Source organism: Mustela lutreola, chromosome 5 (assembly GCF_030435805.1).
Source record: "Mustela lutreola isolate mMusLut2 chromosome 5, mMusLut2.pri, whole genome shotgun sequence".
NCBI lineage: Eukaryota > Metazoa > Chordata > Mammalia > Carnivora > Mustelidae > Mustela > Mustela lutreola.
Window position 1 is genome coordinate 39,512,549 of NC_081294.1, and position 21,344 is coordinate 39,533,892.

General features: G+C 42.3%; 1 protein-coding gene across 7 annotated transcripts in view; it reads right to left on the minus strand.

The window, feature by feature from the left end:
• The window catches only part of ARL15 (ADP ribosylation factor like GTPase 15), a 405,338-nt gene that overhangs the window by 20,049 nt on the left and 363,945 nt on the right, over positions 1–21,344 (minus strand). The window contains exon 5 of one of the 7 annotated variants that reach the window (XM_059173966.1): positions 12,666–13,650. The exons of the other annotated variants lie outside the window; for them this stretch is intronic. Within the exon in view, the coding sequence (XP_059029949.1) occupies positions 13,540–13,650 (111 nt within the window). The 3' untranslated portion in view covers positions 12,666–13,539. Of the gene's footprint in view, positions 1–12,665; positions 13,651–21,344 lie in introns of those variants that run through there. 7 annotated transcript variants of the gene reach the window in all.

Genomic DNA, 21,344 nt, shown 5'->3' on the forward strand with positions numbered 1-21,344 from the left:
TCCACTGGATGTCTGATGCTATTTTTGAATGAACTATACCCTGAGGAAGGCTATCAAATCTCCTCCTCAATTTTCTTTTAAGATTTTATTTATTTGACAGATAGAGAGAGAGACAGCGACAGAGGGAACACAAGCAGGGGGAGTGGGAGAGGGAGAAGCAGGGGGTCCCACTGAGCAGGGAGCCCGATTCCAGGCTTGATCCCAGGACCTGGGATCGTGACCTGAGCTGAAGGCAGACGCTTAATGACTGAGCCACCCAGGTGCCCCTCTTCCTCAATTTTAATACTAGGGTCTTAATTTGATGCCGGCACAAGAAAAAGCCACAAAAAATTGCAAACCACATTTACCTTAAAAGTGCTGTCAGGGGTTATTCATTAATTCATTTGGTATCTATCTTATCAAGTCTTTTAGAACTGTGGAAGACAGTTCATTCCTTTGGAAGACATAGCCTCCTCTTTTCCAATAACAAGAAATACATCACAGATCACGATTCTGCCACTTTTTTTCAGAAACTCAGAATGCTAAATATGAAACCAAATCCCAGCACTGATTCAACCCACAGGATCGATGTTCTTCTACTCTCTTCCTTTGTCCTTATCTCCTGCTTTAATTTTTTATTATTATTTTCATGTGAGTCACTTTAAATTGACAAATGAAAATACAGAAATATCTCCATCTGGAGTGAATAATGACACTCCGTCTCTTTGCTCGGCATTATTACTTAACAGAACACACCAAGCTTCATTGAAAGTCACCGGGTCTTGAGTCATTCTTACTATTTTAGGGGTTCTTAAAAGTGCTTGTCAACACTATTACCAAGGAGTATGGGCTCCGATCTTTCAGAATTGTCTCAGTAGAAGAAGCTTCAGCTGAAGTTAATTCATTTTAAGAATGGATTTCTGGTACTACGGGAGGAAGAAATTCTTCAGTACATCAGATCCCTGACAGAGAAATCCAAGGGACTGTTTTACTGTATAGAACACATGATGCTTAAAATGTAATTTTTCTGATTTTTTTCCTCTCCTTTTTTAGGTAGTACTAGTAGTGTTTACCTAGAATCCCCTCCCCCCCCCCCCCCCCCCCGTGGTGTTTCTGGGTGAATTCTCTGGTTTAATTCTCTGCTTTACCACTGTCCACCACTTACTATCTTCTAGGGCAGATATCAGATGTCATATGGCATTTTTAAATGCCACGTGATCAAACCTAACAACATCCTCCAAAATAATCTTCCAGGGACAGGGTGGGGGTGGAGTGGCAGCAGCATCTAAAATCAGCAAAAATTACCTTTAGCTACAGGACTTTGGCCAAACTCTGTGAGATAAATAAAATCTGCCTTTATTCTTCTTTTTCCACCTTCCTTTCTAGTAAATCCTTTCTGCAATCCTAGGGACCCCAGGCCTCTGTGTATCTTACTATGTGTCAGGTACTCTTTAAATAATTTTTTTAAAAATAGGGGCGTCTGGGTGGCTCAGTCATTTAAGCCTTTGCCTTTGACTCCGGTCATGATCTTGGGGTCCTAGGATGGAGCCCTGCATTGGGCTTTCTGCTCAGCAGGGAGTCTGCTTCTCCCTCTCCTGCCTGCCAGTCTGCCTGCTTGCACTCTCTCTATCAAGTAATAAATAAATTAAAAAAAAATTTTTTTAAATATACTACCTCATTAACCCTTGTGTCAACCCACTGAGGGAGGTACTCTGAGGACACTGAGACCGGAGAGGTTAAGCAGTGTGTCTGGGCCTTGGGGGCAGGATGTGAGGGTGGTGGTCGGTAAGCACAATGCAACAGAACTCTGCCGCCTAGAAGACAGCACCTCCGCTGACGAGGGGGGACTGTGTGAAAGACCAGTGACCATGAAAGGAAATGCAATCCAATAGAATGTCACTTCAGGCACCCCAAGTAAGGCTAGGATAAGACCTGGTTATGGTGCCTCCTGATGCTCCTTAAAAATCAGTCCACGTAGGGACGCCTGGGTGGCTCAGTTGGTTAAGCAGCTGCCTTCGGCTCAGGTCATGATCCCAGGATCCTGGGATAGAGTCCCACATCGGGCTCCTTGCTCGGCAGGGAGCCTGCTTCTCCCTCTGCCTCTGCCTGCCTCTGTATCTGCCTGTGCTCACTCGCTCTCTCTCCCTCTGTCTCTGGGAAATAAATAAATAAAATCCTAAAAAAAAAAAAAAAAAAAAATCAGTCCACGTAGATAGCCACTCTTCCATATAAACTGACTCTTGAGTCCCCAAGTTAACTAGCCAAACTGGGCTTACAGTCACTCCCTAAATCTATGTAGCCCTTCCCATCGATAAGCCCTTTGCTCAAGGCATGACTTTCTCCTAGAAGGCTCTGTCTCCACGTGGGTGGTAACTTCCTGTCAGAGTTCACTCGACTGGACTCAGAACTACGGAGGTTTAATTCTCTGCTTTACCACTTACTTGGTGTTTTAGGAAATGAGTGTAATAATTTTAATAATACCTCCATCACAGGAAGGCCCCACTGAACTAGGCGACAGGAAACACAAAGAGGAGTGTCCAGCACTATTTCATGACCATTTCCAACACCCCTCCGATTCTGCTTTCCCTTGTGCTCAGTACCCAATTCCAATGCCTTTCTTTTGAGATTCTCCTCCTCTGAGATCCTGTAGTCCCTTGGTTTTATCATTTCAGTGGTATTTACCCTGTATCACTGCAAGTATTCACATGGTCTTGAAGTGCGATTATTTATATGTATGTTTATAAACAAGCCCTCCCCTGATGAAATCATAACCCCAGAGGTTTAGACTAAACAAACTTTTCTTCTTTCTCTTTATCTCCTTCTCTTCCCTTCTGCTGAGTGTTTTAATCAGTTCATTATTCATATACCCCAGAGAGTGGGTCGAACAAGGAAATGGGAGAGAAATGAGAACACACACTATTTATAGTTCCCTATTAGATCATTTAATTTCAATCTACCAACATTCCTGATCTCCTTCTCTGAGCAAAGCTTTCCTGGGCTGCAGGGAAGGTGGAATATGGTCCCTGTCCTCTTAGGACTCACAGTCTAGCTCAGGTGAGAAAACATGCCTCTAACTATACAACCTGAATCCCAATACTACTTAAACCTATGTCTCGTAGTGCTGGCTCCTGCTCTAAAGACATCAGATACCAATCTTCACGTCTCAGGGCTGCTACGTATCAACTCATCCATTTTGGAACCTCCATCCCCTTATCTGATCACCTCTCTGTTTCTTGTTGTTGTTGTTGTTTGTTTGTTTATTTGTTTTGGGATGCCCCCTCCCCCAAGAATTGACTGCTCCCTCAGCAATATATTCATTCATTCATTGACTGAATATTTAAGGTCTTCATCTCTCCTGCTAGAGAACAAATTCTCCAGGAAGAAGACATGACTCAGGGCACTTGGCCCAAGCAGGCCCTATGGCTCATCTTGGTGAATCCCACATCCAGAGCAGTGTCTGTTGGGGACAGATGCTCGGGAAACATTCCTTTCTCACCCTTGCCTTCTGGGCAGAGATGCTGCGGCAGGGAACGGCTGGAGAGAGGGAAGAACCACCAACACTTCGCAGACATGGCAGCCAGGATTACCTGTAGCTCATATGTATTCATTTGGTAGGGGGCTCTACTGTGGGACAGAGAGACAAGCCAGGTGGGCTCCAGGGAGAGAAAGACAACAATTAGGAGGTGTTTCCGTGTGTAAAAATGGCAGTGTGCAGAGAGGAGGGTGTGAAGGTCACTTGTCTTGACAGTTGCTAACCCATTTGAGACTTTATCGTATTTATAAATTATGTGAAAATAACATAAAGGACCATTAAAACTAGAGTTCTCACATCCAGCATTAAACAACATCGACATATTTTATTTTGCAGAGAATATGCTTGATGGGGTTTTTGATAGCTCCTACTTTTATAATGCAATCAATAAGAGATCCCTATTTCAGCTGCCACACTACTCATTTATTTTAGTTGTTAAATTTGAGGGAGTGAAAGGAAGACACTTTAAATATGCATCCCCATCACATTCACTGTCTTTTTTTTTTTTTTTTTTTTTAAAGAATGACGATCCAAAAACAATAGGTTCAACCATGGCATCATATATCTTGTATTTACGCACTGAGTAAGAAAGATAAACTACTTTATTCTTAAGTTGGCTTCTGACTTGTCAGGTGACTTTATGTGGTTCACCTACTGCTTCCCAATTTGGCTTCTCCTATTCTAAAGGAGGAATTCTAAAACTTGCTCAATAAAAGAAAAAAAAACAGATTTAATTAAGAAAATACCTTAAACTCAACTGGGGTGTATTGTACGCACAGAGTCAAAACGCAATACAGAAAGAAAAACAAAATTAGGTTCCAGAACACAGCGTACTATTTTCTCAGAAATTTTTACTATGACAGAAGTGGGATGATACATTTTTTAAGGTATCTGTACTAAGACTGCCCAGCAAATACACAGCTAAAGGAGAATGTTCCAATAAAAAGATAAAGGTATATTTATATAGGAAAGGGCTATATGGTTTTGGTAAAGACCCAACATAATCTCCTCCTGAGGCTGTTAACATCACAAAGAGTGACAAAGCATTACACTGAGCAAATTAAGTCCTAACTGGTCATTAAGGAAACTCACACAGCCCAACATGGTTGGACAATGATGTCCTACCATTTCATTTTGCTCTGCACATCAAAGGGATGTGGATCCCTAACCCAAGCTTCTGATATTCAGTAATCGCCCATTTATATTTATATGACGGAGACCACTACAAAAGATATCCATAAGGCTTCAGTTTGCTCTGGATTCAACATCTAAGGGAAGAGACAACAGTTTCGTTTTCTTTTCTTTCTGGGAAACAAAAGCATCAGATAGGAAAACCTGTCCCTTTGGAAAAGGACTAGCCATTTGTTGTCTAAAAGGAAAGCAGGCAGATAAGGGAAAGCGGATATCTGGACTTGTCTGAGAAAAGCCTTTCAGGTCCAACCGCAGCAACTTCTGTGAGAGCTGTAAGTCATTAAATGTGTCTCTGATATCACTTCACGTATGAAGATTAGTGGAACATACCAAGAGATTGAATCATCGAACAATTCTCTTAGGAATTTCAACATAACTGATTTGATACAGAATTACTCCAAAGGCCCAAGCCTGGATGGGATCCTGGTAGAGATAAGATACAGACCCCTTTCAGACCAGGGCTTCATTCTTCAGAAACGGAAGCTCAAACCAAGGACTCTGCATCAACAGCATCCCCTGTGTTTATTAGGGGTCTACACATTCCCTGTGGGCACTAAGCGATCACAAAAACGTCTGAATAAAGTCTTTGCCTTCACAGAGCGTACAAAAGAAGGTGGCACCCCCATCCCCTTTCCCATTCCTGAGATCACTCTTCAGGAGACAGGTCTCCCTTAAAAAAAAAAAAAAAAAAGCAAGTAGTTTATATCCTCAAAGCCTTACTGATCCAGAAAATAGCGCTCTTCCAATTTCTGGCTTGAGAAGAGCAGCTACAATGAACCTCTTCTGATACAGAGAGGAGTTGCTGGATGGCTTCTCTGCATTGCCTCTAGAAGGACTTAACATTGCTCTAATCCCTCATTTATCACACTCCTTCTTCACCAGAGGAGTGAAGGGGGGCCCTTTTGCTTCTTATTTTACGAGTCTGCCAGGAGTGAATTGGCAATCAAAACTGAAGCTAAATTCCTCAAAACACTTTTGGTAAATAGACATAAGACAGAACTGTGCTTACACATATTGCCTATTCTAAGCTATCAATCTTAAACCGAGACTGGGAAGAGGCTCTGCATTTCTCATTCTTAGAAATCACATGGCATATGCAATAAGAACATATGGCCACGAGATAGCTGAGGCTTCGATCTGTCCCACAGCCAAGAAAGCTAGATGCCTAAGTGTATCACTACTAATGAATTAGGGAATAATGCGGAGAATTTGCCGAGAGAAGGGAAATATAGACAGAGTTGGAAAAAAGCAGACATTTTAAAGGTATCTGGCAATAGGGCTATATCAAAAATATTTACATAAATGTGATAATGAGAGTGATTTAGATTGGGGGGGGGTGGATCCTGTAGAAGAGAGGTTTCTCAAACTCAGTGAAATTTCAACAAGTATCAAAAATGAGAGTAAGGTTTTTTTAAAATGCAAATGAGGGGGGCACCTGGGTGGCTCAGTGGGTTAAAGCCTCTGCCTTCAGCTCAGGTCATGATCCCAGGGTCCTGGGATCGAGCCCCACGTCGGGCTCTCTGAGCAGTGGGGAGCCTGCTTCCCTTCCTCTCTCTGCCTGCCTTTCTGCCTACTTGTGATCTCTGTCAAATAAATAAATAAAATCTAAAAAAAAATGCAAATGGGGGTTGCATATTAATAAATACACGAAGCTCTTAAAATCTGGTTCTAAAGTAACAACAAGCAACAGCAGCCCCTGGCAAAGGTTTAGCAAATGAAATCAAAGAGTGAGTATCTAAATGACGAGTATACCAGGCAGATGAGATTTTGAAATGCAATTTTCATTTGAGGAACCGACGGAACTCATACTTTCAAGGGTGAGAGGTATAACGTTGCGAGCCTCACAGGAAAAAAAAATTTTTTTGTATTTCTTTCGAAGGTCTGATACACTTTGAAAGTGTCAATACAAATCTATAATTGCACAGTTAAATTAGTCCAAGTACCTGTGCAATCAATTTTATAACTTTTGGATTTCTATTGGGTGTTTTATTTCTTTGGTTTTGTCCTTAGTTGGAAGGAACACTTCAGTGGTTTATCTTAAAAGTACCAGGTGTGGTGAACGCTCACTGGGCAACTGTAGAGGACATAATATGCACCCTAAAGCACCTTCCCGTCTGGGCTTTTTGTAATGGAGCACCACCAATCTCTGTGAAAACAGAAACCACATTGCCAAGATCAGCAGTCCTGTGGTTCTCTTTAACAACTTCAAGGACTAAATTGTAAGTCTGCAACATTGTGTGCAAAGGTGTTATACAATGTACTGAGTAGTAAATAGCATAAGTCCTTCCCTCAGGGCTCCCTCAACTTGAAAGGACTCAGGGAAGCCACTGAAATGAACGGGGAATGGTTTGCAGAACCTTTGAGTGTCCACAGCACATTCTACAAATGTAAGGCTAGCTCCCCCTTGTAAAAAGAAGTGCACCCCTCCTGCCCCTGGGACTCACTCCAGTGGAGTGCAGAACAGCAGGAACGTATTTATTTTTCTTAGAAGGAAGAAAAGAAAAAAGAAAAAGCTAGCACTTGTACAAATGGTAACATGAGGGAGAAGAAAGCAGTGGTCGAGGGACACGAGAGGATGGGAAAGAATAGAAGGTCTGAGCAGCATACCTCTGTGCGTCGTTTTATAAACAAGCTAAGATTTCCAGATGAAAGATCTGTGGCAGGCAGACTCCTTCACTTTTTTTTTTTTTTTTGAAGATTTTATTTGTTTATTTGACACAGAGAGAGAGAGATCACAAGCACACAGCGAGGCAGGCAGAGAGAGAGGAGGAAGCAGGCTCCCTGCTGAGCAGAGAACTCGACATGGGGCTTGATTCCAGGACCCTCAGATCATGACCTGAGCCAAAGGCAGAGGCTTAACCCTCTGAGCCACCCAGGCACCCCCAGGCAGACTACTTCTATGGAAAAGCATCAGGGAGGGGAGCAGGAGAGGCAAATGGGCTGACACTGGCCTTGGAAGCCACCTGTCTGAACCACCCCACCTGCAACAGGCATGTAAGTTACTACCTTTGTTCCCCATACCAGTGCTCTGCTCCTTGAACCAGACAGATGGCTGACCTGCTGCTTTCTAACCATGTACTCTTGGACAAGTTATTTCACTTCTTTCGATTTTAGTTTCCTAATTTTTAAAACAGATAAAGGAAACCTGTCCTTCAAGGGCTCTGGTACAGACAGGGCACAAAAACAGGTAAGGTCCTTAGCACAATGACTGCCAAGAGATGGTCCTCAAAAAGGGATACTTCTATCAACAAAATTTATATTCACTTAACTAGAAAGCTGGGATTCAAATCAAGGTTGTCTAACTCTAAAACCCCTTTCCCCCTTCCACTTAGATTTTCAGCCTCCCCCCGACCCCCAAGCAGAATTTAAAAATAAATAAATCTCATGCCAAAGCCCCACAACATCTTGACTTTCCTGTAAGTTCTTATCATTAAGATTTTTTTGGGCTATTTTACCAAAAATAGCCCACCTTGATAAACCTTTCCCTCCTTCTATATTCAAAGTTGGAATGCAGCTGTGAACATGATGAAATGTCTCACATCTTGTTTTGTGTTCTTAGCTTCAACTCCGTGTGTACCTCTGCCTGGTTGGCTTCCTGAATTTAGGTTTTTGTCATTGTACGCAGAAATGGCTCTCTGAAACAAAGCAGGTGTTTCTAGGGGCTTGTGCTCATTTGCATACGTCTCTGAGCAACTGACAAAATGGTGGGCAGCACTGTAGCATACCCTGGGTGCTCCTGGAATTAAAAAAAATACTGGGGCGCCTGGGTGGCTCAGTGGGTTAAGCCTCTGCCTTTGGCTCAGGTCATGATCCCAGGGTCCTGGGATTGAGCCCCACATCGGGCTCTCTGCTCAGCAGGGAGCCTGCTCCCACCTCTCTCTCTCTGCCTGACTCTCTGCCTACTTATGATCTCTGTCTGTCAAATAAATAAATAAAATCTTTAAAAAAAAAATACTACCAGACGACTTACTACACACCAGGCACTGTGGTAAGTGCCTTAGATGTGGTGGCAACTGCTCGTGCACAAGTTTCCGAGCGCTCGTCCCAGTGCCAGGGGCCAGACAACATAGTAAGGCCTCTCCCGTGGCTGGGTGATGAGTGGAGCACATCCCTGCCCCTGCCCGGAAGAAACAAGACCTTTGTGATCCTCCCTTCTATTGTGGACCATCCTTGCTGTCTTTCTCTGTGAGATGTTGAACAAAGTAGTCCTGAGGACCTAGAGGGCAGAGATGGAAGGTATCAAGATCCTTGATTAATTACAAGGAGCAGTGTGTCCCCTTTGACCCGTTCAGGACTGTGAGGTGACGGAGAAATAAACAAGCCACTGAGACCTAATAAAGCAGTTCACAGTACTTTTCCCATCCAATACAGAGACGATCTCATTTACTTTCCTTATAACTCTGTCAGGTAGTAGTATCACCTACGTGAAATTCCGATGGAACAGTGGCTCAGAGAGGTTAAGTAACTGGTCTAAGGGCAAACAGCAAACAAGTGATAAAGCTGACATTCACCCCTGGGTCAGATTAATTTCTTCCAAGTTCTTACCCATGGAAGTCTACTACCTCCCTCATAGCTATCATAAATATGAAAGTAGAGACCCACTTTATCATGTTTCCAGTTTTAACCTTGATCTTATGTTCCATAACAGAAGCATTTTATTTTCTCATTAATTACAACAGAGACTAGTAAAAGTTAACATGGACTAAATTTTGTAGGTGATCTCACTCAGGGAGTGTCTGATTAATGTACATAAAACATTAAAAGCAGGACTTCTTTAATGAAGCAAGGGTAGGGCAGTCCTTTGAAAACCACTACATCACATCATACTGCTTCTCAATACTGTCCTATTAGGTTTCTTTCTTTCTTTCTTTCTTTCTTTTTTTTTTTTTTTAATATTTTGTTTATTTGACCAGAGGGAGAGAGAGTGCACGTGAGCACACCAGCAGGTAGAGGCAGAGGGAGAGGGAGAGGCAGACTCCTCGTGGAGTGGAGAGCCTGATGTGGGCTTAATCCCTGGATCATGACCTGAGCCAAAGACAAAGGTTTCACAAAGGCTGAGGGAGAGACAGACTCTCAAGCACGCTCCATGCTGAGCACAGAGCGCAGTGCCACCTCGATCCCATAACCCTGACTGAGACCATGACCTGAGCCACCTAGGCATCCTACTTTTTATTTTTTTTTTTTAAAGATTTTACTGATTTATTTTAGAGAGAGAACTAGCACACTCATGTGTACAAGTGTGGGGAGGGACAAAGGGGGAAGGAGAAGAAGAGGGAAAGAATTTCAAGCAGGCTCCCTCCGGGCTGAGCACTGAGCATGACGGGGGCTCGATCTCATGTCCCTGAGATTACACCTTAAACTGAAACCAAGGATCTGAGCTGAAACCAAGAGTTAGATGCTTAACAGGTTGAGCCATCCAGGTGCCCCGAACCACTTTCTGTTTTACTTAACTGTAGAGGAGAAACATTTGGTGTCACAGCTAGCCACTTCTCTAACTAAGAAGACTAATTCTTCTAATGTGTTGTCATAGCTTGAGTTTCCGTATGGCTTTCTCCAAATTTTAGTCTTTTCCTTAAGTCTGAAGTCTACAACAGCTCTGTTTAGTACCATTAATGTTTTCTGGTATCTTGCCTGTATTTTGTAACAAGGATGGAACATGGTTCACACCTCATCCCTGCCCTAGAATCAGGAGAAGAATCTGATATGGTACTATAAAGGGATCATTGTTCTGTACTAGTTCATGGATTGTTGTTGTTGTTTCGTTTTGTTTTCTTAAGACTTTATTTTACTGAGAGAGAGAGACGGAGGACAGGGAGAAAGAGAGAGAAGGTGGCGAGTACGAGCAGGTGAGGGGCAGGGGCGGAGGGAGAGAAGCAGAGGCTGAGGGAGAGACAGACTCTCAAGCACGCTCCATGTTGAGCACAGAGCGCAGTGCCACCTTGATCCCATAACCCTGACTGAGACCATGACCTGAGCCGAAACCAAGAGTCACACACTTAACCAACTGAGCCATTCAGATGTCTTTTTTTTTTTTTTTTTTTAAGTGACAACAACTATAATAACTTCGAGCAATCATTCTTGAATGTTCCCTTTCTGTACAAGGGGAATATCTGAAATTGTCAGGAAGGGGTATGGCATGGACACTCACCAAGGAGCTGGTGGTAGTGCTATATGGTAGAGCTAGAGGCTCCCAGCTGAACCAGGCTTTCTCCCCTTGGTTATGGAATTGGGGGACAGCTCCAGAGGTCGTGAGGGAAGGACCAATGCACTTACTTATAGGGATGGGACAGTACTTGACTATTTTAACTGGCTCCTGTGTAGTGATGCATACTGACAGAATATGGCCTTGACCCAGAAAAGGTGATGGAAACTCATACTTGTAAACACCAACTCCGTAGGACAGTTACTTTTCCAATTGTGTTGAGAATGGAGCTGCACAGGTTCTGAGCCAGACATACCAGAGAAAGACAACCTGAAAACTACTCCCTTGAGTAGTTCATTTTCCTTTATAAGCATCTGAAGTCGGGCAGCACCCAATAAATGTTACTGACTGACTGACATTTATTGAATGCCCAGTGTATACAGAGCATGTCCTGGGAAATTTATAGGAAGAAAATACAAATGACCTAAATTAAACCTGCTGTTATTGTAATGATTGATGGAAAGAGCAGCCTTTTGGAAAAGTGTATATAATCATAACTATACCCTAATGAAGTCTTGTGAAGAGATAGGTAACCCAAACTTAGGATCAAATATGTTTTACAGAGTGCTTCCCTCCTTCATTATTCAAGTTCTGGTCTTCGTCAGCTGCCACTGGTAAGGGTCAGGAAGAATGAAACTCCTGTAACTCAAAACAAACAAATAACCATCCCCACACCTAAACAAACAAACAAACAAAAATCCCTCACATGTCCCCAGCTTAAAACTCAAGTTTGCATTCCTGATCTGATTTTGACAATCACTGAACTTCACATTTGCATAAAATACGATGCAGCTGCTTTTCAGGGCTGAGATGCTTCCCTCAAAGGGTACTTGGTAAAATGATCTTTGAGTGCTAGGGATGAATTATACACCCTAAAAGTTGTTAAATGCACAAAGCTGCCTTCAGTAGGGATGACTGACCTAAAAGCAACTCATTTACTAGTAACTTAGGCCATGATATTCCTTCATTTTTCATATTTGCTTGAGCAAGTAAAAAAAAAAAAAAAGGTCTTGCACTATCCAAAAGTTGATTTGAGTTTTATTGTTTAAACAATATTTTAAAAATTGGATTATCAGAAACCAGGTAAACACAGAATTAAAATGACATAAACACTTGCAACTAAAGCTTAAGATCTTACTTGGGGGAAAAAAAATGCATGAATGAAAATTTTCAATTAGAAAGCAGGGCGTTGGAGATAAATGAGACACAATGATGAGTTCTCTTCCTGGTGTTAGATTATGACTTTCAGGAAAAGGCAGTAATAAAAGTGTCGGGAGAAAGGTATTTGTCTGACATTGTGTCAGATTTCGTAAGGCCCAGGAGCACCTTGAGAAGTACAGCTGGAAGGAGCAGACTGAGAGCTTTAGCAGGATTTGGAAAGTTGCCATTACGTCTCCTTAGCTTTCTTAAAAAGCATTCATTTGGTATTTGTCTCTTACTTTTATTAGCTTAAAAAATTTTAGCAGATTGTCACACAAATGACATTATGGGAGATATTCACAATTTTGTTGATTACTTTTCAAGCCATTCTTAGTGTTACTTTAATTATTCTAAACAGCATTTTGAAGATTTTATTTATTTATTTGACAGAGAGAAATCACAAGTAGTCGGAGAGGCAGGCAGAGAGAGAGGGAAGCAGGCTCCTGGCTGAGCAGAGAGCCCGATGCGGGACTCGATCCCAGGACCCTGAGATCATGACCTGAGCCGAAGGCAGCGGCTTAACCCACTGAGCCACCCAGGCGTCCCTCTAAACAGCATTTTGAAACTGTTTAGATGAATTGAAAATAAGATTCATTCCAAAGAAGTGATTTGGAAAAGATATTCTTAGAGTCAGAATTTTAGAGCCAGAAGGGGACCTACAAATCTTCTAATTCAGTCCTCTCATTTTACAGATAAGGAGACCAAGACCCAGTTGGGGGAAAGGGCTAAAACCAGAGTCAGCTGAGGTGATTCTGGGCCTGGACCAGGCTTTCTTCCTACTAATGGCCAAGTCCACACGGCTTGTCCTCTTCTCATTCCCACTCAAGGCTGCTCATGTAACTGGCCCACTCGTCCTCCCTGACAGAGGACAGCAACCAAACTGTCTGGCTGATGGCCACACGTGGCAGGCAGCAAGGAACTTTAGCTGAGAGAGAGAACGAGCAGTGGAGAGAGGCAGAGGGAGGGGCAGAGAGAGAAGATGCAGGCCTTGATCCCAGGACCCCGAGATGGTGACCTGAGCCGAAGGCAGACGCTTAACAGACTGAGCCACCCAGGCACCTTACTTGCCTCTCCTTCCCCTTTGTCTGCTGCTTTTCTTTCTTCCAATTCTTACCAAATCCGATATACCTTGTGAGCACCCAAACGAATGTTCATGAAATCTGTGGAGAAGACAGTCGATCTATTCAAGTCAGGAAACTGATAGACACGATAAAGAATTCGAATCATTCAAAAAATGCTTCTAAATGCCTTTTAGTATTTGCACACAAGTCTTCTGCAGCCTTTAATCCGTTTCTTCTCTCAGGCACTGGTTTTGAAGATTTTTCTGGTCTTAGTCTCTCAACGACTTATCTGCCAGACATGACAGATGCTTCCACTTTTTTCTGGAACCTTTCGTTTGGTTCTTGAGCTTACTGATGTTGGGACTTCAGGCAAGTCACTGAACCAGCTGCTCTGAGGGGAAGTGACGGCATGGGTTCTTCTGAACATCAGTAAGCACTGACCACACACGGTCTAGGTGCCCAGAACCACGTGTCGCTCCTGGAAACTGAGCAGGGACAAGGAGCTTTGGGTCTTGCTGGTTGCATTTGGAAGCTCAAAATCAAAAGCATGTAACAGAGAGAGCACGTAGGACCAAGCAGAGGAGGCGAAAGCTGAGCAGGGGCGAACCTCCCACCCCTACCCCCAATTTGTGATTTGGATGAGGCTGTCGCAACTCAAGATGGCCTCTGGAACCTGACAGCCTGGGTCTTTGCCCTTTACTAACCACCTGACGTGGGATACATCTCTTCAACTACCTGAGCTGCAGTGCCCTCATTTGTAAGGTAGTGAGAAGAGCACGCCTTCAGGCTCTCCTGCGGACTGGGTGAAAGCACTCAGCTCAGTGCCCGGCGCCGCAGAAACGTCAGCTGGTAACAGCGTGCGCCCTGCTCACTGTCCGCACCGACACAGGCTGATGTGGTTCACACTCCCTGTGTCTTAATGGAGGAGGCAGGGTTTGAGAGGCGCTCTGATTACAGCTGAGATATGAATAGAGGACCCTGACTGCCGGGAAAGTTTTCAGGAGACAGAGAGCCATCTATGGTTCCTTGAGTATATACATCAGATAATGAGATATAAATGAGAGCAGTAGTTTAGGATCAGCACTGGGTTTTTGTTTTGTTTTTTTGAAGATTTAAATTTTTTTCCTAAAAGATTTTACTTATTTATTTGACCCAGAAAGAGCATGCACAAGCAGGGGAAGTGGGAGAGGGAGAAGCAGGCTTCCTGCTGAGCAAGGAACCTGATGCAGGACTCCATCCCAGGACCCTGGGATCATGACCTGAGCTGAAGACAGACACTTAACTGACCGAACCACCCAGGTGCCCTGAAGATTCTTCATTTTTAACTTATCTCTATGTACCAACATGGGGCTTAAACTTACAAACCCAAGATCAAGAGTTGCACGTTCCACTACATGAGCCAGCCGGATGCCTCTAATTTTTTTTTTTTTTTTTAAGTAGCAAAGTAAACGTAAACATTTAGGTAGAAAAGCAATGTTTCTCTTCTGACCATGATCTTTCTTTCTGTAAAGGATCCCTTGGCTCCTCAGATCTTTTTTCTTCACTTCGAATGCTCCAAGCTCATTAAGAAGTATAGATAAAGGATTAATATCCAGCAAATCATTTCGGATTAAAGGAAGGAAGAGGCTTTGCTAAATTCCCTTTATAAATGTGAGACATAAATTGACGCTCAGCTTGGAGGACTTTCTAAACAAATACAGCCAGGTACCCCAATTCTATAAAATTTCACTGGAATTCATCTGTATATTCTTGCTCTTTGTAAATGTATGGATGTAATTATGCGCCAAATGTGAAACAACTATCCCAAGGACCTTGTTATTCCAGGAAATGCCAGCATGACTGGTTAAAGAAGAACATCATAGAATGCTCAGTGCAGTTCACGCAAAGCTCTGCACTGCTTCTCCCCTCGCTCGAAGTATCTACATCACATAGAACTCACTGCCGAACCAAAGCCCAGTGCACATGCAGAATGAAAGGATAGCGTACTTGAAACACCCACAAGAGCTTGGATGTCTGCTTTAAGACTAACGAAGTCTCCAGTTTGGATAGCGCCACATACTTATACTTTAGCAAAAGCACTATAGTTTTATTTCTGAAATTTTGTTCCCCCCTAAACAGAAATACTGAGTACCCATGGAAGATCATCTTTGAAGTTTTTATTCAGTTAAAGGGAAGCAATTCTCTTCATCTTACTTAGCCGGGTTATCTAATTCTTTATTTAACCAAGCATTACAGATAGGGGAAGAAGTTAAAAAAAAAAAAAAACCCTAAAACAGCATGCAGATTAGTTAGACAGAAGGGAAGAGGGACGGAAGAAGGGTAGTGGTAGATATTATTGTTCCTTTGATGGCAGTATTCCCCCATTCCACCCTTGGGAGTATTTTTTTTTTTAAAAGGTACTTTAAAAATGCCTTGCCTTGGAAAGTCAGGAGTCATGTAAAATATTGGTGGCTGTAATCAATTAGGAAAAGCAGAACCAAAACGCAGACTTCTTTTTTGGGTCAAACAGAAGTCAAGATAATTGTGAGTGCCCTTTACATCACTCAGAAGTTTGTTATAAAAAAGGAACACGATGAAAAGTATAAAACTGTAATATGGAGACACCTGGCTGGCTCAGAGGGTCGAGCATGTGACTCTTAATCTCAGGGTCGTGAGTTCGAGCCCCACACTGGGTGTGGAGATTACCTTCTCTTTTTTTTTTTTTTTTTTTTTTTAAGATTTTATTTATTTGTCAGAGAGAGAGAGGGAGAGAGAGCGAGCACAGGCAGACAGAATGGCAGGCAGAGGCAGAGGGAGAAGCAGGCTCCCTGCTGAGCAAGGAGCCCGAATGGAGATACCTTCTTAAAGAAGAAAATCTTAAGGATAATTCTCTTCTTGAGAGTACTCCATACACATTTTATGGAGAGCAGAGTTGAGGAACCTGATTATGGGAGGTGGGGTGGAAGACACAGCAGGCTACGGTAAGCGGGTGGGGTGTAAGCGGACAGACCCCACCATCAGGAGCTGATACACATGCTGGTTTGGCTTCTGGATCAAAGTGCGCCTATGATGCACGCATGTGACAGCGGCAAATGGAAGAGAAAGGCACAGCAGACTCACTCTCCCACTGCAGAAAAGGAAAAAAGCACAGGAGAGTTGGGCATGGGCACAGTTGCTGCTAACCCAAAACGTTCTTTTTCTTTACACCCCAATCTTAGGACAGGCTGATGCATGCACTTTGAATTCTTCTTACATTAAACATTAATGGGGCGCCTAATAGTTTCCACAGGGAATTTCAGATGAAAGCCCAAGGGTATTCAAAACCTTGAGAACCTGGCCCAAGGAAAAGATGGGAGTACCAGCACTGCTCAAATTAAATTTTTAATAATAAAATAAACAATAAAATGTTTTCATAATGAATCTAAACATCTCAGAGCCATACAGGCTGCCTCTCACCACCCAAGGTATACTGTGTCGGCTGCTAGGGAAAAAGAAAAAAGAAAAAAAAAACAAGGCAAGGGGTAGGGGGAGAAAGAGAGAGAGACAGAGAGACATCTTTGATTGGTACAGCTCTTAAAACTTGAACATTATCTAGAGACCTCCATCTTAATCAAGCAGCCATGGTATCTCTTCCTGTTACTAAAAAAGCCTGTTGATGTTGCCTGGTCAACTGAGAGATATCTTCAGGGCTGCTTGGATTTGGCCTCCCCAAAGAGCCTGAGAAGGAAAGGGTCACTTGAGATGGAATCCACCATCCTTTGGTAAATCTTTTCGATGAGCCTAATTAATATTCCATAAAAATGGACATTATTTCTTCTAAATGCCAGAGATACATGTTAGAAAAGAGGCAAAAGATGCTGCTTTTGGAATTAAAGAATTCATTTCAAAACTAAGGAAAACACACATTCTAAGTTGCTGAACCTTTCAGAGGAAATATTTTTGTAGGTCAATGAATGCACATGCTGACCACAAAAGACATTTCTGTGAATACAGCAACTATGGAAGAAACCACGGTCTCCTTTAAATTACGCAGAATCATGCAGTATCATGCAAACTTCTAACATTCAAGCGGTTTCCCCATAGAAAAGACACAAATTGGTCTGGGAAATTAAGCCGTATTTATGCCAGTTTAATTCAATGAAAGCCGCTTGAAATACCAGCAATTTAAGGATGTGGAAAGACTGTGTCACAGATTCCTTCAGGAATTCTGGGCACGAGTTTTGCCCTCCATGTGTTTATTTATTTCCACCTAAACAGGATTCCATGAGAAAAAATGATGACTGCCTAAAACTAAAAATGTGGACTACTTTACACCTTTTGTAAATTAATGATGCCATAAATCATAAATTGTGACTATGAATGTCTCAAAATGAAGTCCTTATGAAGTATAAGTATATAGAGTCCCAGGTTTATTTGGTTTACGTAGAGGAAGAAAAATTTATGCTCGCTATATGCTATTAATCTGCGCTACAGACAAACAGGCATACATTAAAATGAAAAACTTGGGGGGATATTTCTCCCAAATCAATCCTTTCTCCAACTAGAGTTGCTGCTTCCAGCCCAGCAGACCTTGCACTGGGTGAAGCCAGGATGCCGCTCACACCAGTCAGCACGTCAACGCTGCTCCCCCCATGGCAACAAAGCACACACTGTATATGCTTTGTTCTGTTGAAAGAAATGATTTAAGATTTAATGAAAAAACTGAATAATTTCATCCAGGTAGATGATACGCTTGATGTAATCCCTTACTAGTCTTTAGGGGGTTTACTTTTTTTTTTGTAAGATATTTATCTAGGGGCGCCTGGGTGGCTCAGTGGGTTAAAGCCTCTGCTTTCGGCTCAGGTCATGATCCCAGGGTCCTGGGATCAAGCCCCGCATCGGGCTCTCTGCTCAGCAGGGAGCCTGCTTCCACTTCTCTCTCTGCCTGCCTCTCTGCCTACTTGTGATCTCTGTCTGTCAAATAAATAAATAAAATATTAAAAAAAAAAAAAAAAAAAAAAAAAATAAGTAAGATATTTATCTATCTATCAATCAGCTAGAGGAGAGAGAGAGATAGAGAGACAGACAGACAGACAGACAGAAAGCACACAAACAGCAGGCAGAGGAAGCAGCAGGCTTGCCACTGAGTAGGGAGCCCGATTCGGGACTTAATCCCAGGACCCTGGGATCATGACCTGCGCTGAAGGTAGACACTTAACCGACTGAACCACCCAGGTGTCCCACTTTTGCTTTTATATTATATTTTAGCTCTGAGAGCAGTTTCAGCATTAGGCAGGCATGCTCAAACTGGCTCTTCATTTCTTCTAACTGTAGCCCACCACCTGTTCTTTTTTTCAACTACACTAGGTGCGCTTTGCTTCTTTCTTCTTAATAAACCTGCAGGCTGGAAGACTGGGATCCCGACACTGTCTGTACACTGCACACTTGGTACAGTAGCTACCGAGCTGAAAAAATACTATTTGATGGGTGAGGCTTACCTAAAGCACCAACTGGCTTTAGGTCGCCACTCAGTGTTATGATTATTTTACGTAAAGCACATGGTTTTTGGAGATCAGTCTACACTTTGCTGGATCTCAAAATTTAGTTCTGTAAATTGGTGTTTATATTCACTTGATAAACTATCATTGGGGCCCGGGTGTTGCTATGTTACAAAAAAAAAATTTTATAACCATGAACATTTTCAAACAAATCTAAACCTTATAAGGAAGGGAACGTCCACTTATTAAGAGAGTATCAGGATAAAAAAGGCAGAAAACACATGCTTTGAGGGAGGGAGAAAGGAGGCAGCAGAAAAGTAAACTTAAAATGCTTTGGGTACAAGTTCCTCTAAGCGAGTATAAACCAAACGGAACTGCCCCTGGCCCTGCAAACAGCTCCTCCTTCTTTGAAGAGCTTTGCCAGTGGCTTTTATCTCTGGCACAGAGAGCAGTTACAGAATGGACCCACTATTCCTAATCCCAGGCTTCCTAAATAACAAATAAGCAAGGAAGAAAAACCTTCATAAGCAGATCACCATCTGGGTTGAGGAACGAATTTACGCCAATGAAGTGGTGCTGCAAAATTATAAACATTCTGGAAGACTCTGTGCCTTGATCAAAAGTACTGGGTGAGAGCCAAATCTGGAAGCTGAAAGTGGGATGCAGCCAATGTTTGTGGTCTTTATCATTCACTGTTATATTGGTTATAGATAATGCTGGACACAGTGTCAACGTGAAGTTAATGAAGACTCTGCAAGATTTACTGTCTAAATGTGAGATTTTCAAAGATGAAGGAGCTCAAGGAATGGCATTTCAAATGTCACCTTGCTGGGGCAAAGGACCAGTAAAGCCCTATTGGAAGATCCATTTCTAGCAGAGAGAGCCCATTCTCTAAGAATGTCGCTCACCTCCCAAATGTCTCCAAGTTTGGATACGGTTGGATTTATTTGAAAGGATTTCTGTAAAGCACAGAAAACTAAGGTCATAGTCATCACAGGGTCAATGCTGTAGGCTGTAACAAAAAAGCAACTGAAAAACTTCTATGACATTACTTCTTGGTACAAACTTCAGAGCCTTTTCCAAAAACAATAACCTACCTTTGCTTCATGCTCTCCAAGAATCTTGCCCTGAGTAGAGTTACCCTGAGAAAAGGGGCTAACTGACTCTAAAAGGAAAAGACATAGGGCATAGGTAGGCTATAGCTTGTATTCCTCCTCACAGGTCTTGAACATCAGAAGAAAGCTTTCCTTTTATCAGTAAAGATTAAGAAAAGGCATTCAAACATATTAGGATAAACCCTTGAAAAGGTTGTCTCAACAGACATCAAATTTAGGAATTTCTCCCAATTAGAATCCATTCTGTTTTCTAAGTTGCTTAGTTCAGTCTTAAAGATGATGGTTCACCTAGCATGTTTTCACAATAACATTTGCAGGATACTTCCAGTATCTGGCTTAAAAAGCAAAGCCAAAGGCAGACTTGAGATCTTGAAGATTCCCGAAGTTATGAAAATGAGTGTTGTGTGGGCAGAACCTCTAAAACTCTAACTCAAAATCCATCAGGTTTGGTAAAATGATTTCTTTCTTTTACTCTGACAATTTTCATGAAAGAAAATCATTCAAGATTTCACCTGGGGTTCTAAATAAACACTGAAATTATTATAGGTATTTAATTAAAGCCTCTTTGATAGACACTCATACGTATGGTTCCTCCAATCTGTATGCGCACTCAGTTGATCTATGAAAATATTTCCTCTGGAGTGTCGCCGGACCCTCCTCCGTTAGATCTTTAGTTATTTGTTACAACAGGAGAGACGGAGACGAGCCGCTTTTAGACGCCACCGCACCTGGCAGTGGACATGTCTGCAGACTCTATAAAGACAAATGCAGAATTCCTGGAAGCCGGGGAAGCTGCCATTTAGCTCAAGGCTTTCTTACTGTCATTCCATGAGACATCTCAAGTATGTAACCGCACATCGACTTAAAAGTATAATTATTTATTGTTTGACTGAAATTCCAGGGAGGACAGCATATATAAATGGAGGAAAAAAAAAAAAAAAAGGAAACCTGGCTGCACAGAGCTCTTAAATAAATTTAACAGCTGCCCAAAGACAGGAGACTTAAATACATGTATAGTAAACTCTCACTACTCGACACATACATCTTTTCCCTCTCGTTTGTAGGAAGCCCAGTTCCAACAGAAGAAGGCCTTGAAGGATGTCATTCCCCATTCCCCATCTATTAATAGAATAATGCGGTAGTCAAAAGACTTTCAAAAGATAAAAGCATCATTCTCTCTAAAGTTGCTGGCCTCCTGCCGAAATCACAGTCATATTTTCATATTTGTCAGCTCAAAGAGACTCTTTTATAATAGCAAATAAAAATTAAGTGTTCGCACTGGGCTTCAAAGCAAAATTCTTTCAGCAATGATGCATGAAGCACAGTATACATCTTTCTTTAGGAAGGTTTAGTGCCTCAAATTCAATATTCAAACTGGTAACATTGCAGAGTTAAAACATACTGGGACAATGACTGCTATGATCTGATAGAAAAAAAAATTAGACTAATTATGCAGAAAAGAGTTCTCACATGGGGGAATCCAGAGCCCTTTCCCAGAGGTGGCATTTTCCAGAAGTGTCTTGAATAAAGACAAGAAATTAAAGAATGAACGGGGATAAATGGAGAGAGTGGCTCACAGTTAGGACTCGAATTACCACTTAGTGGGTA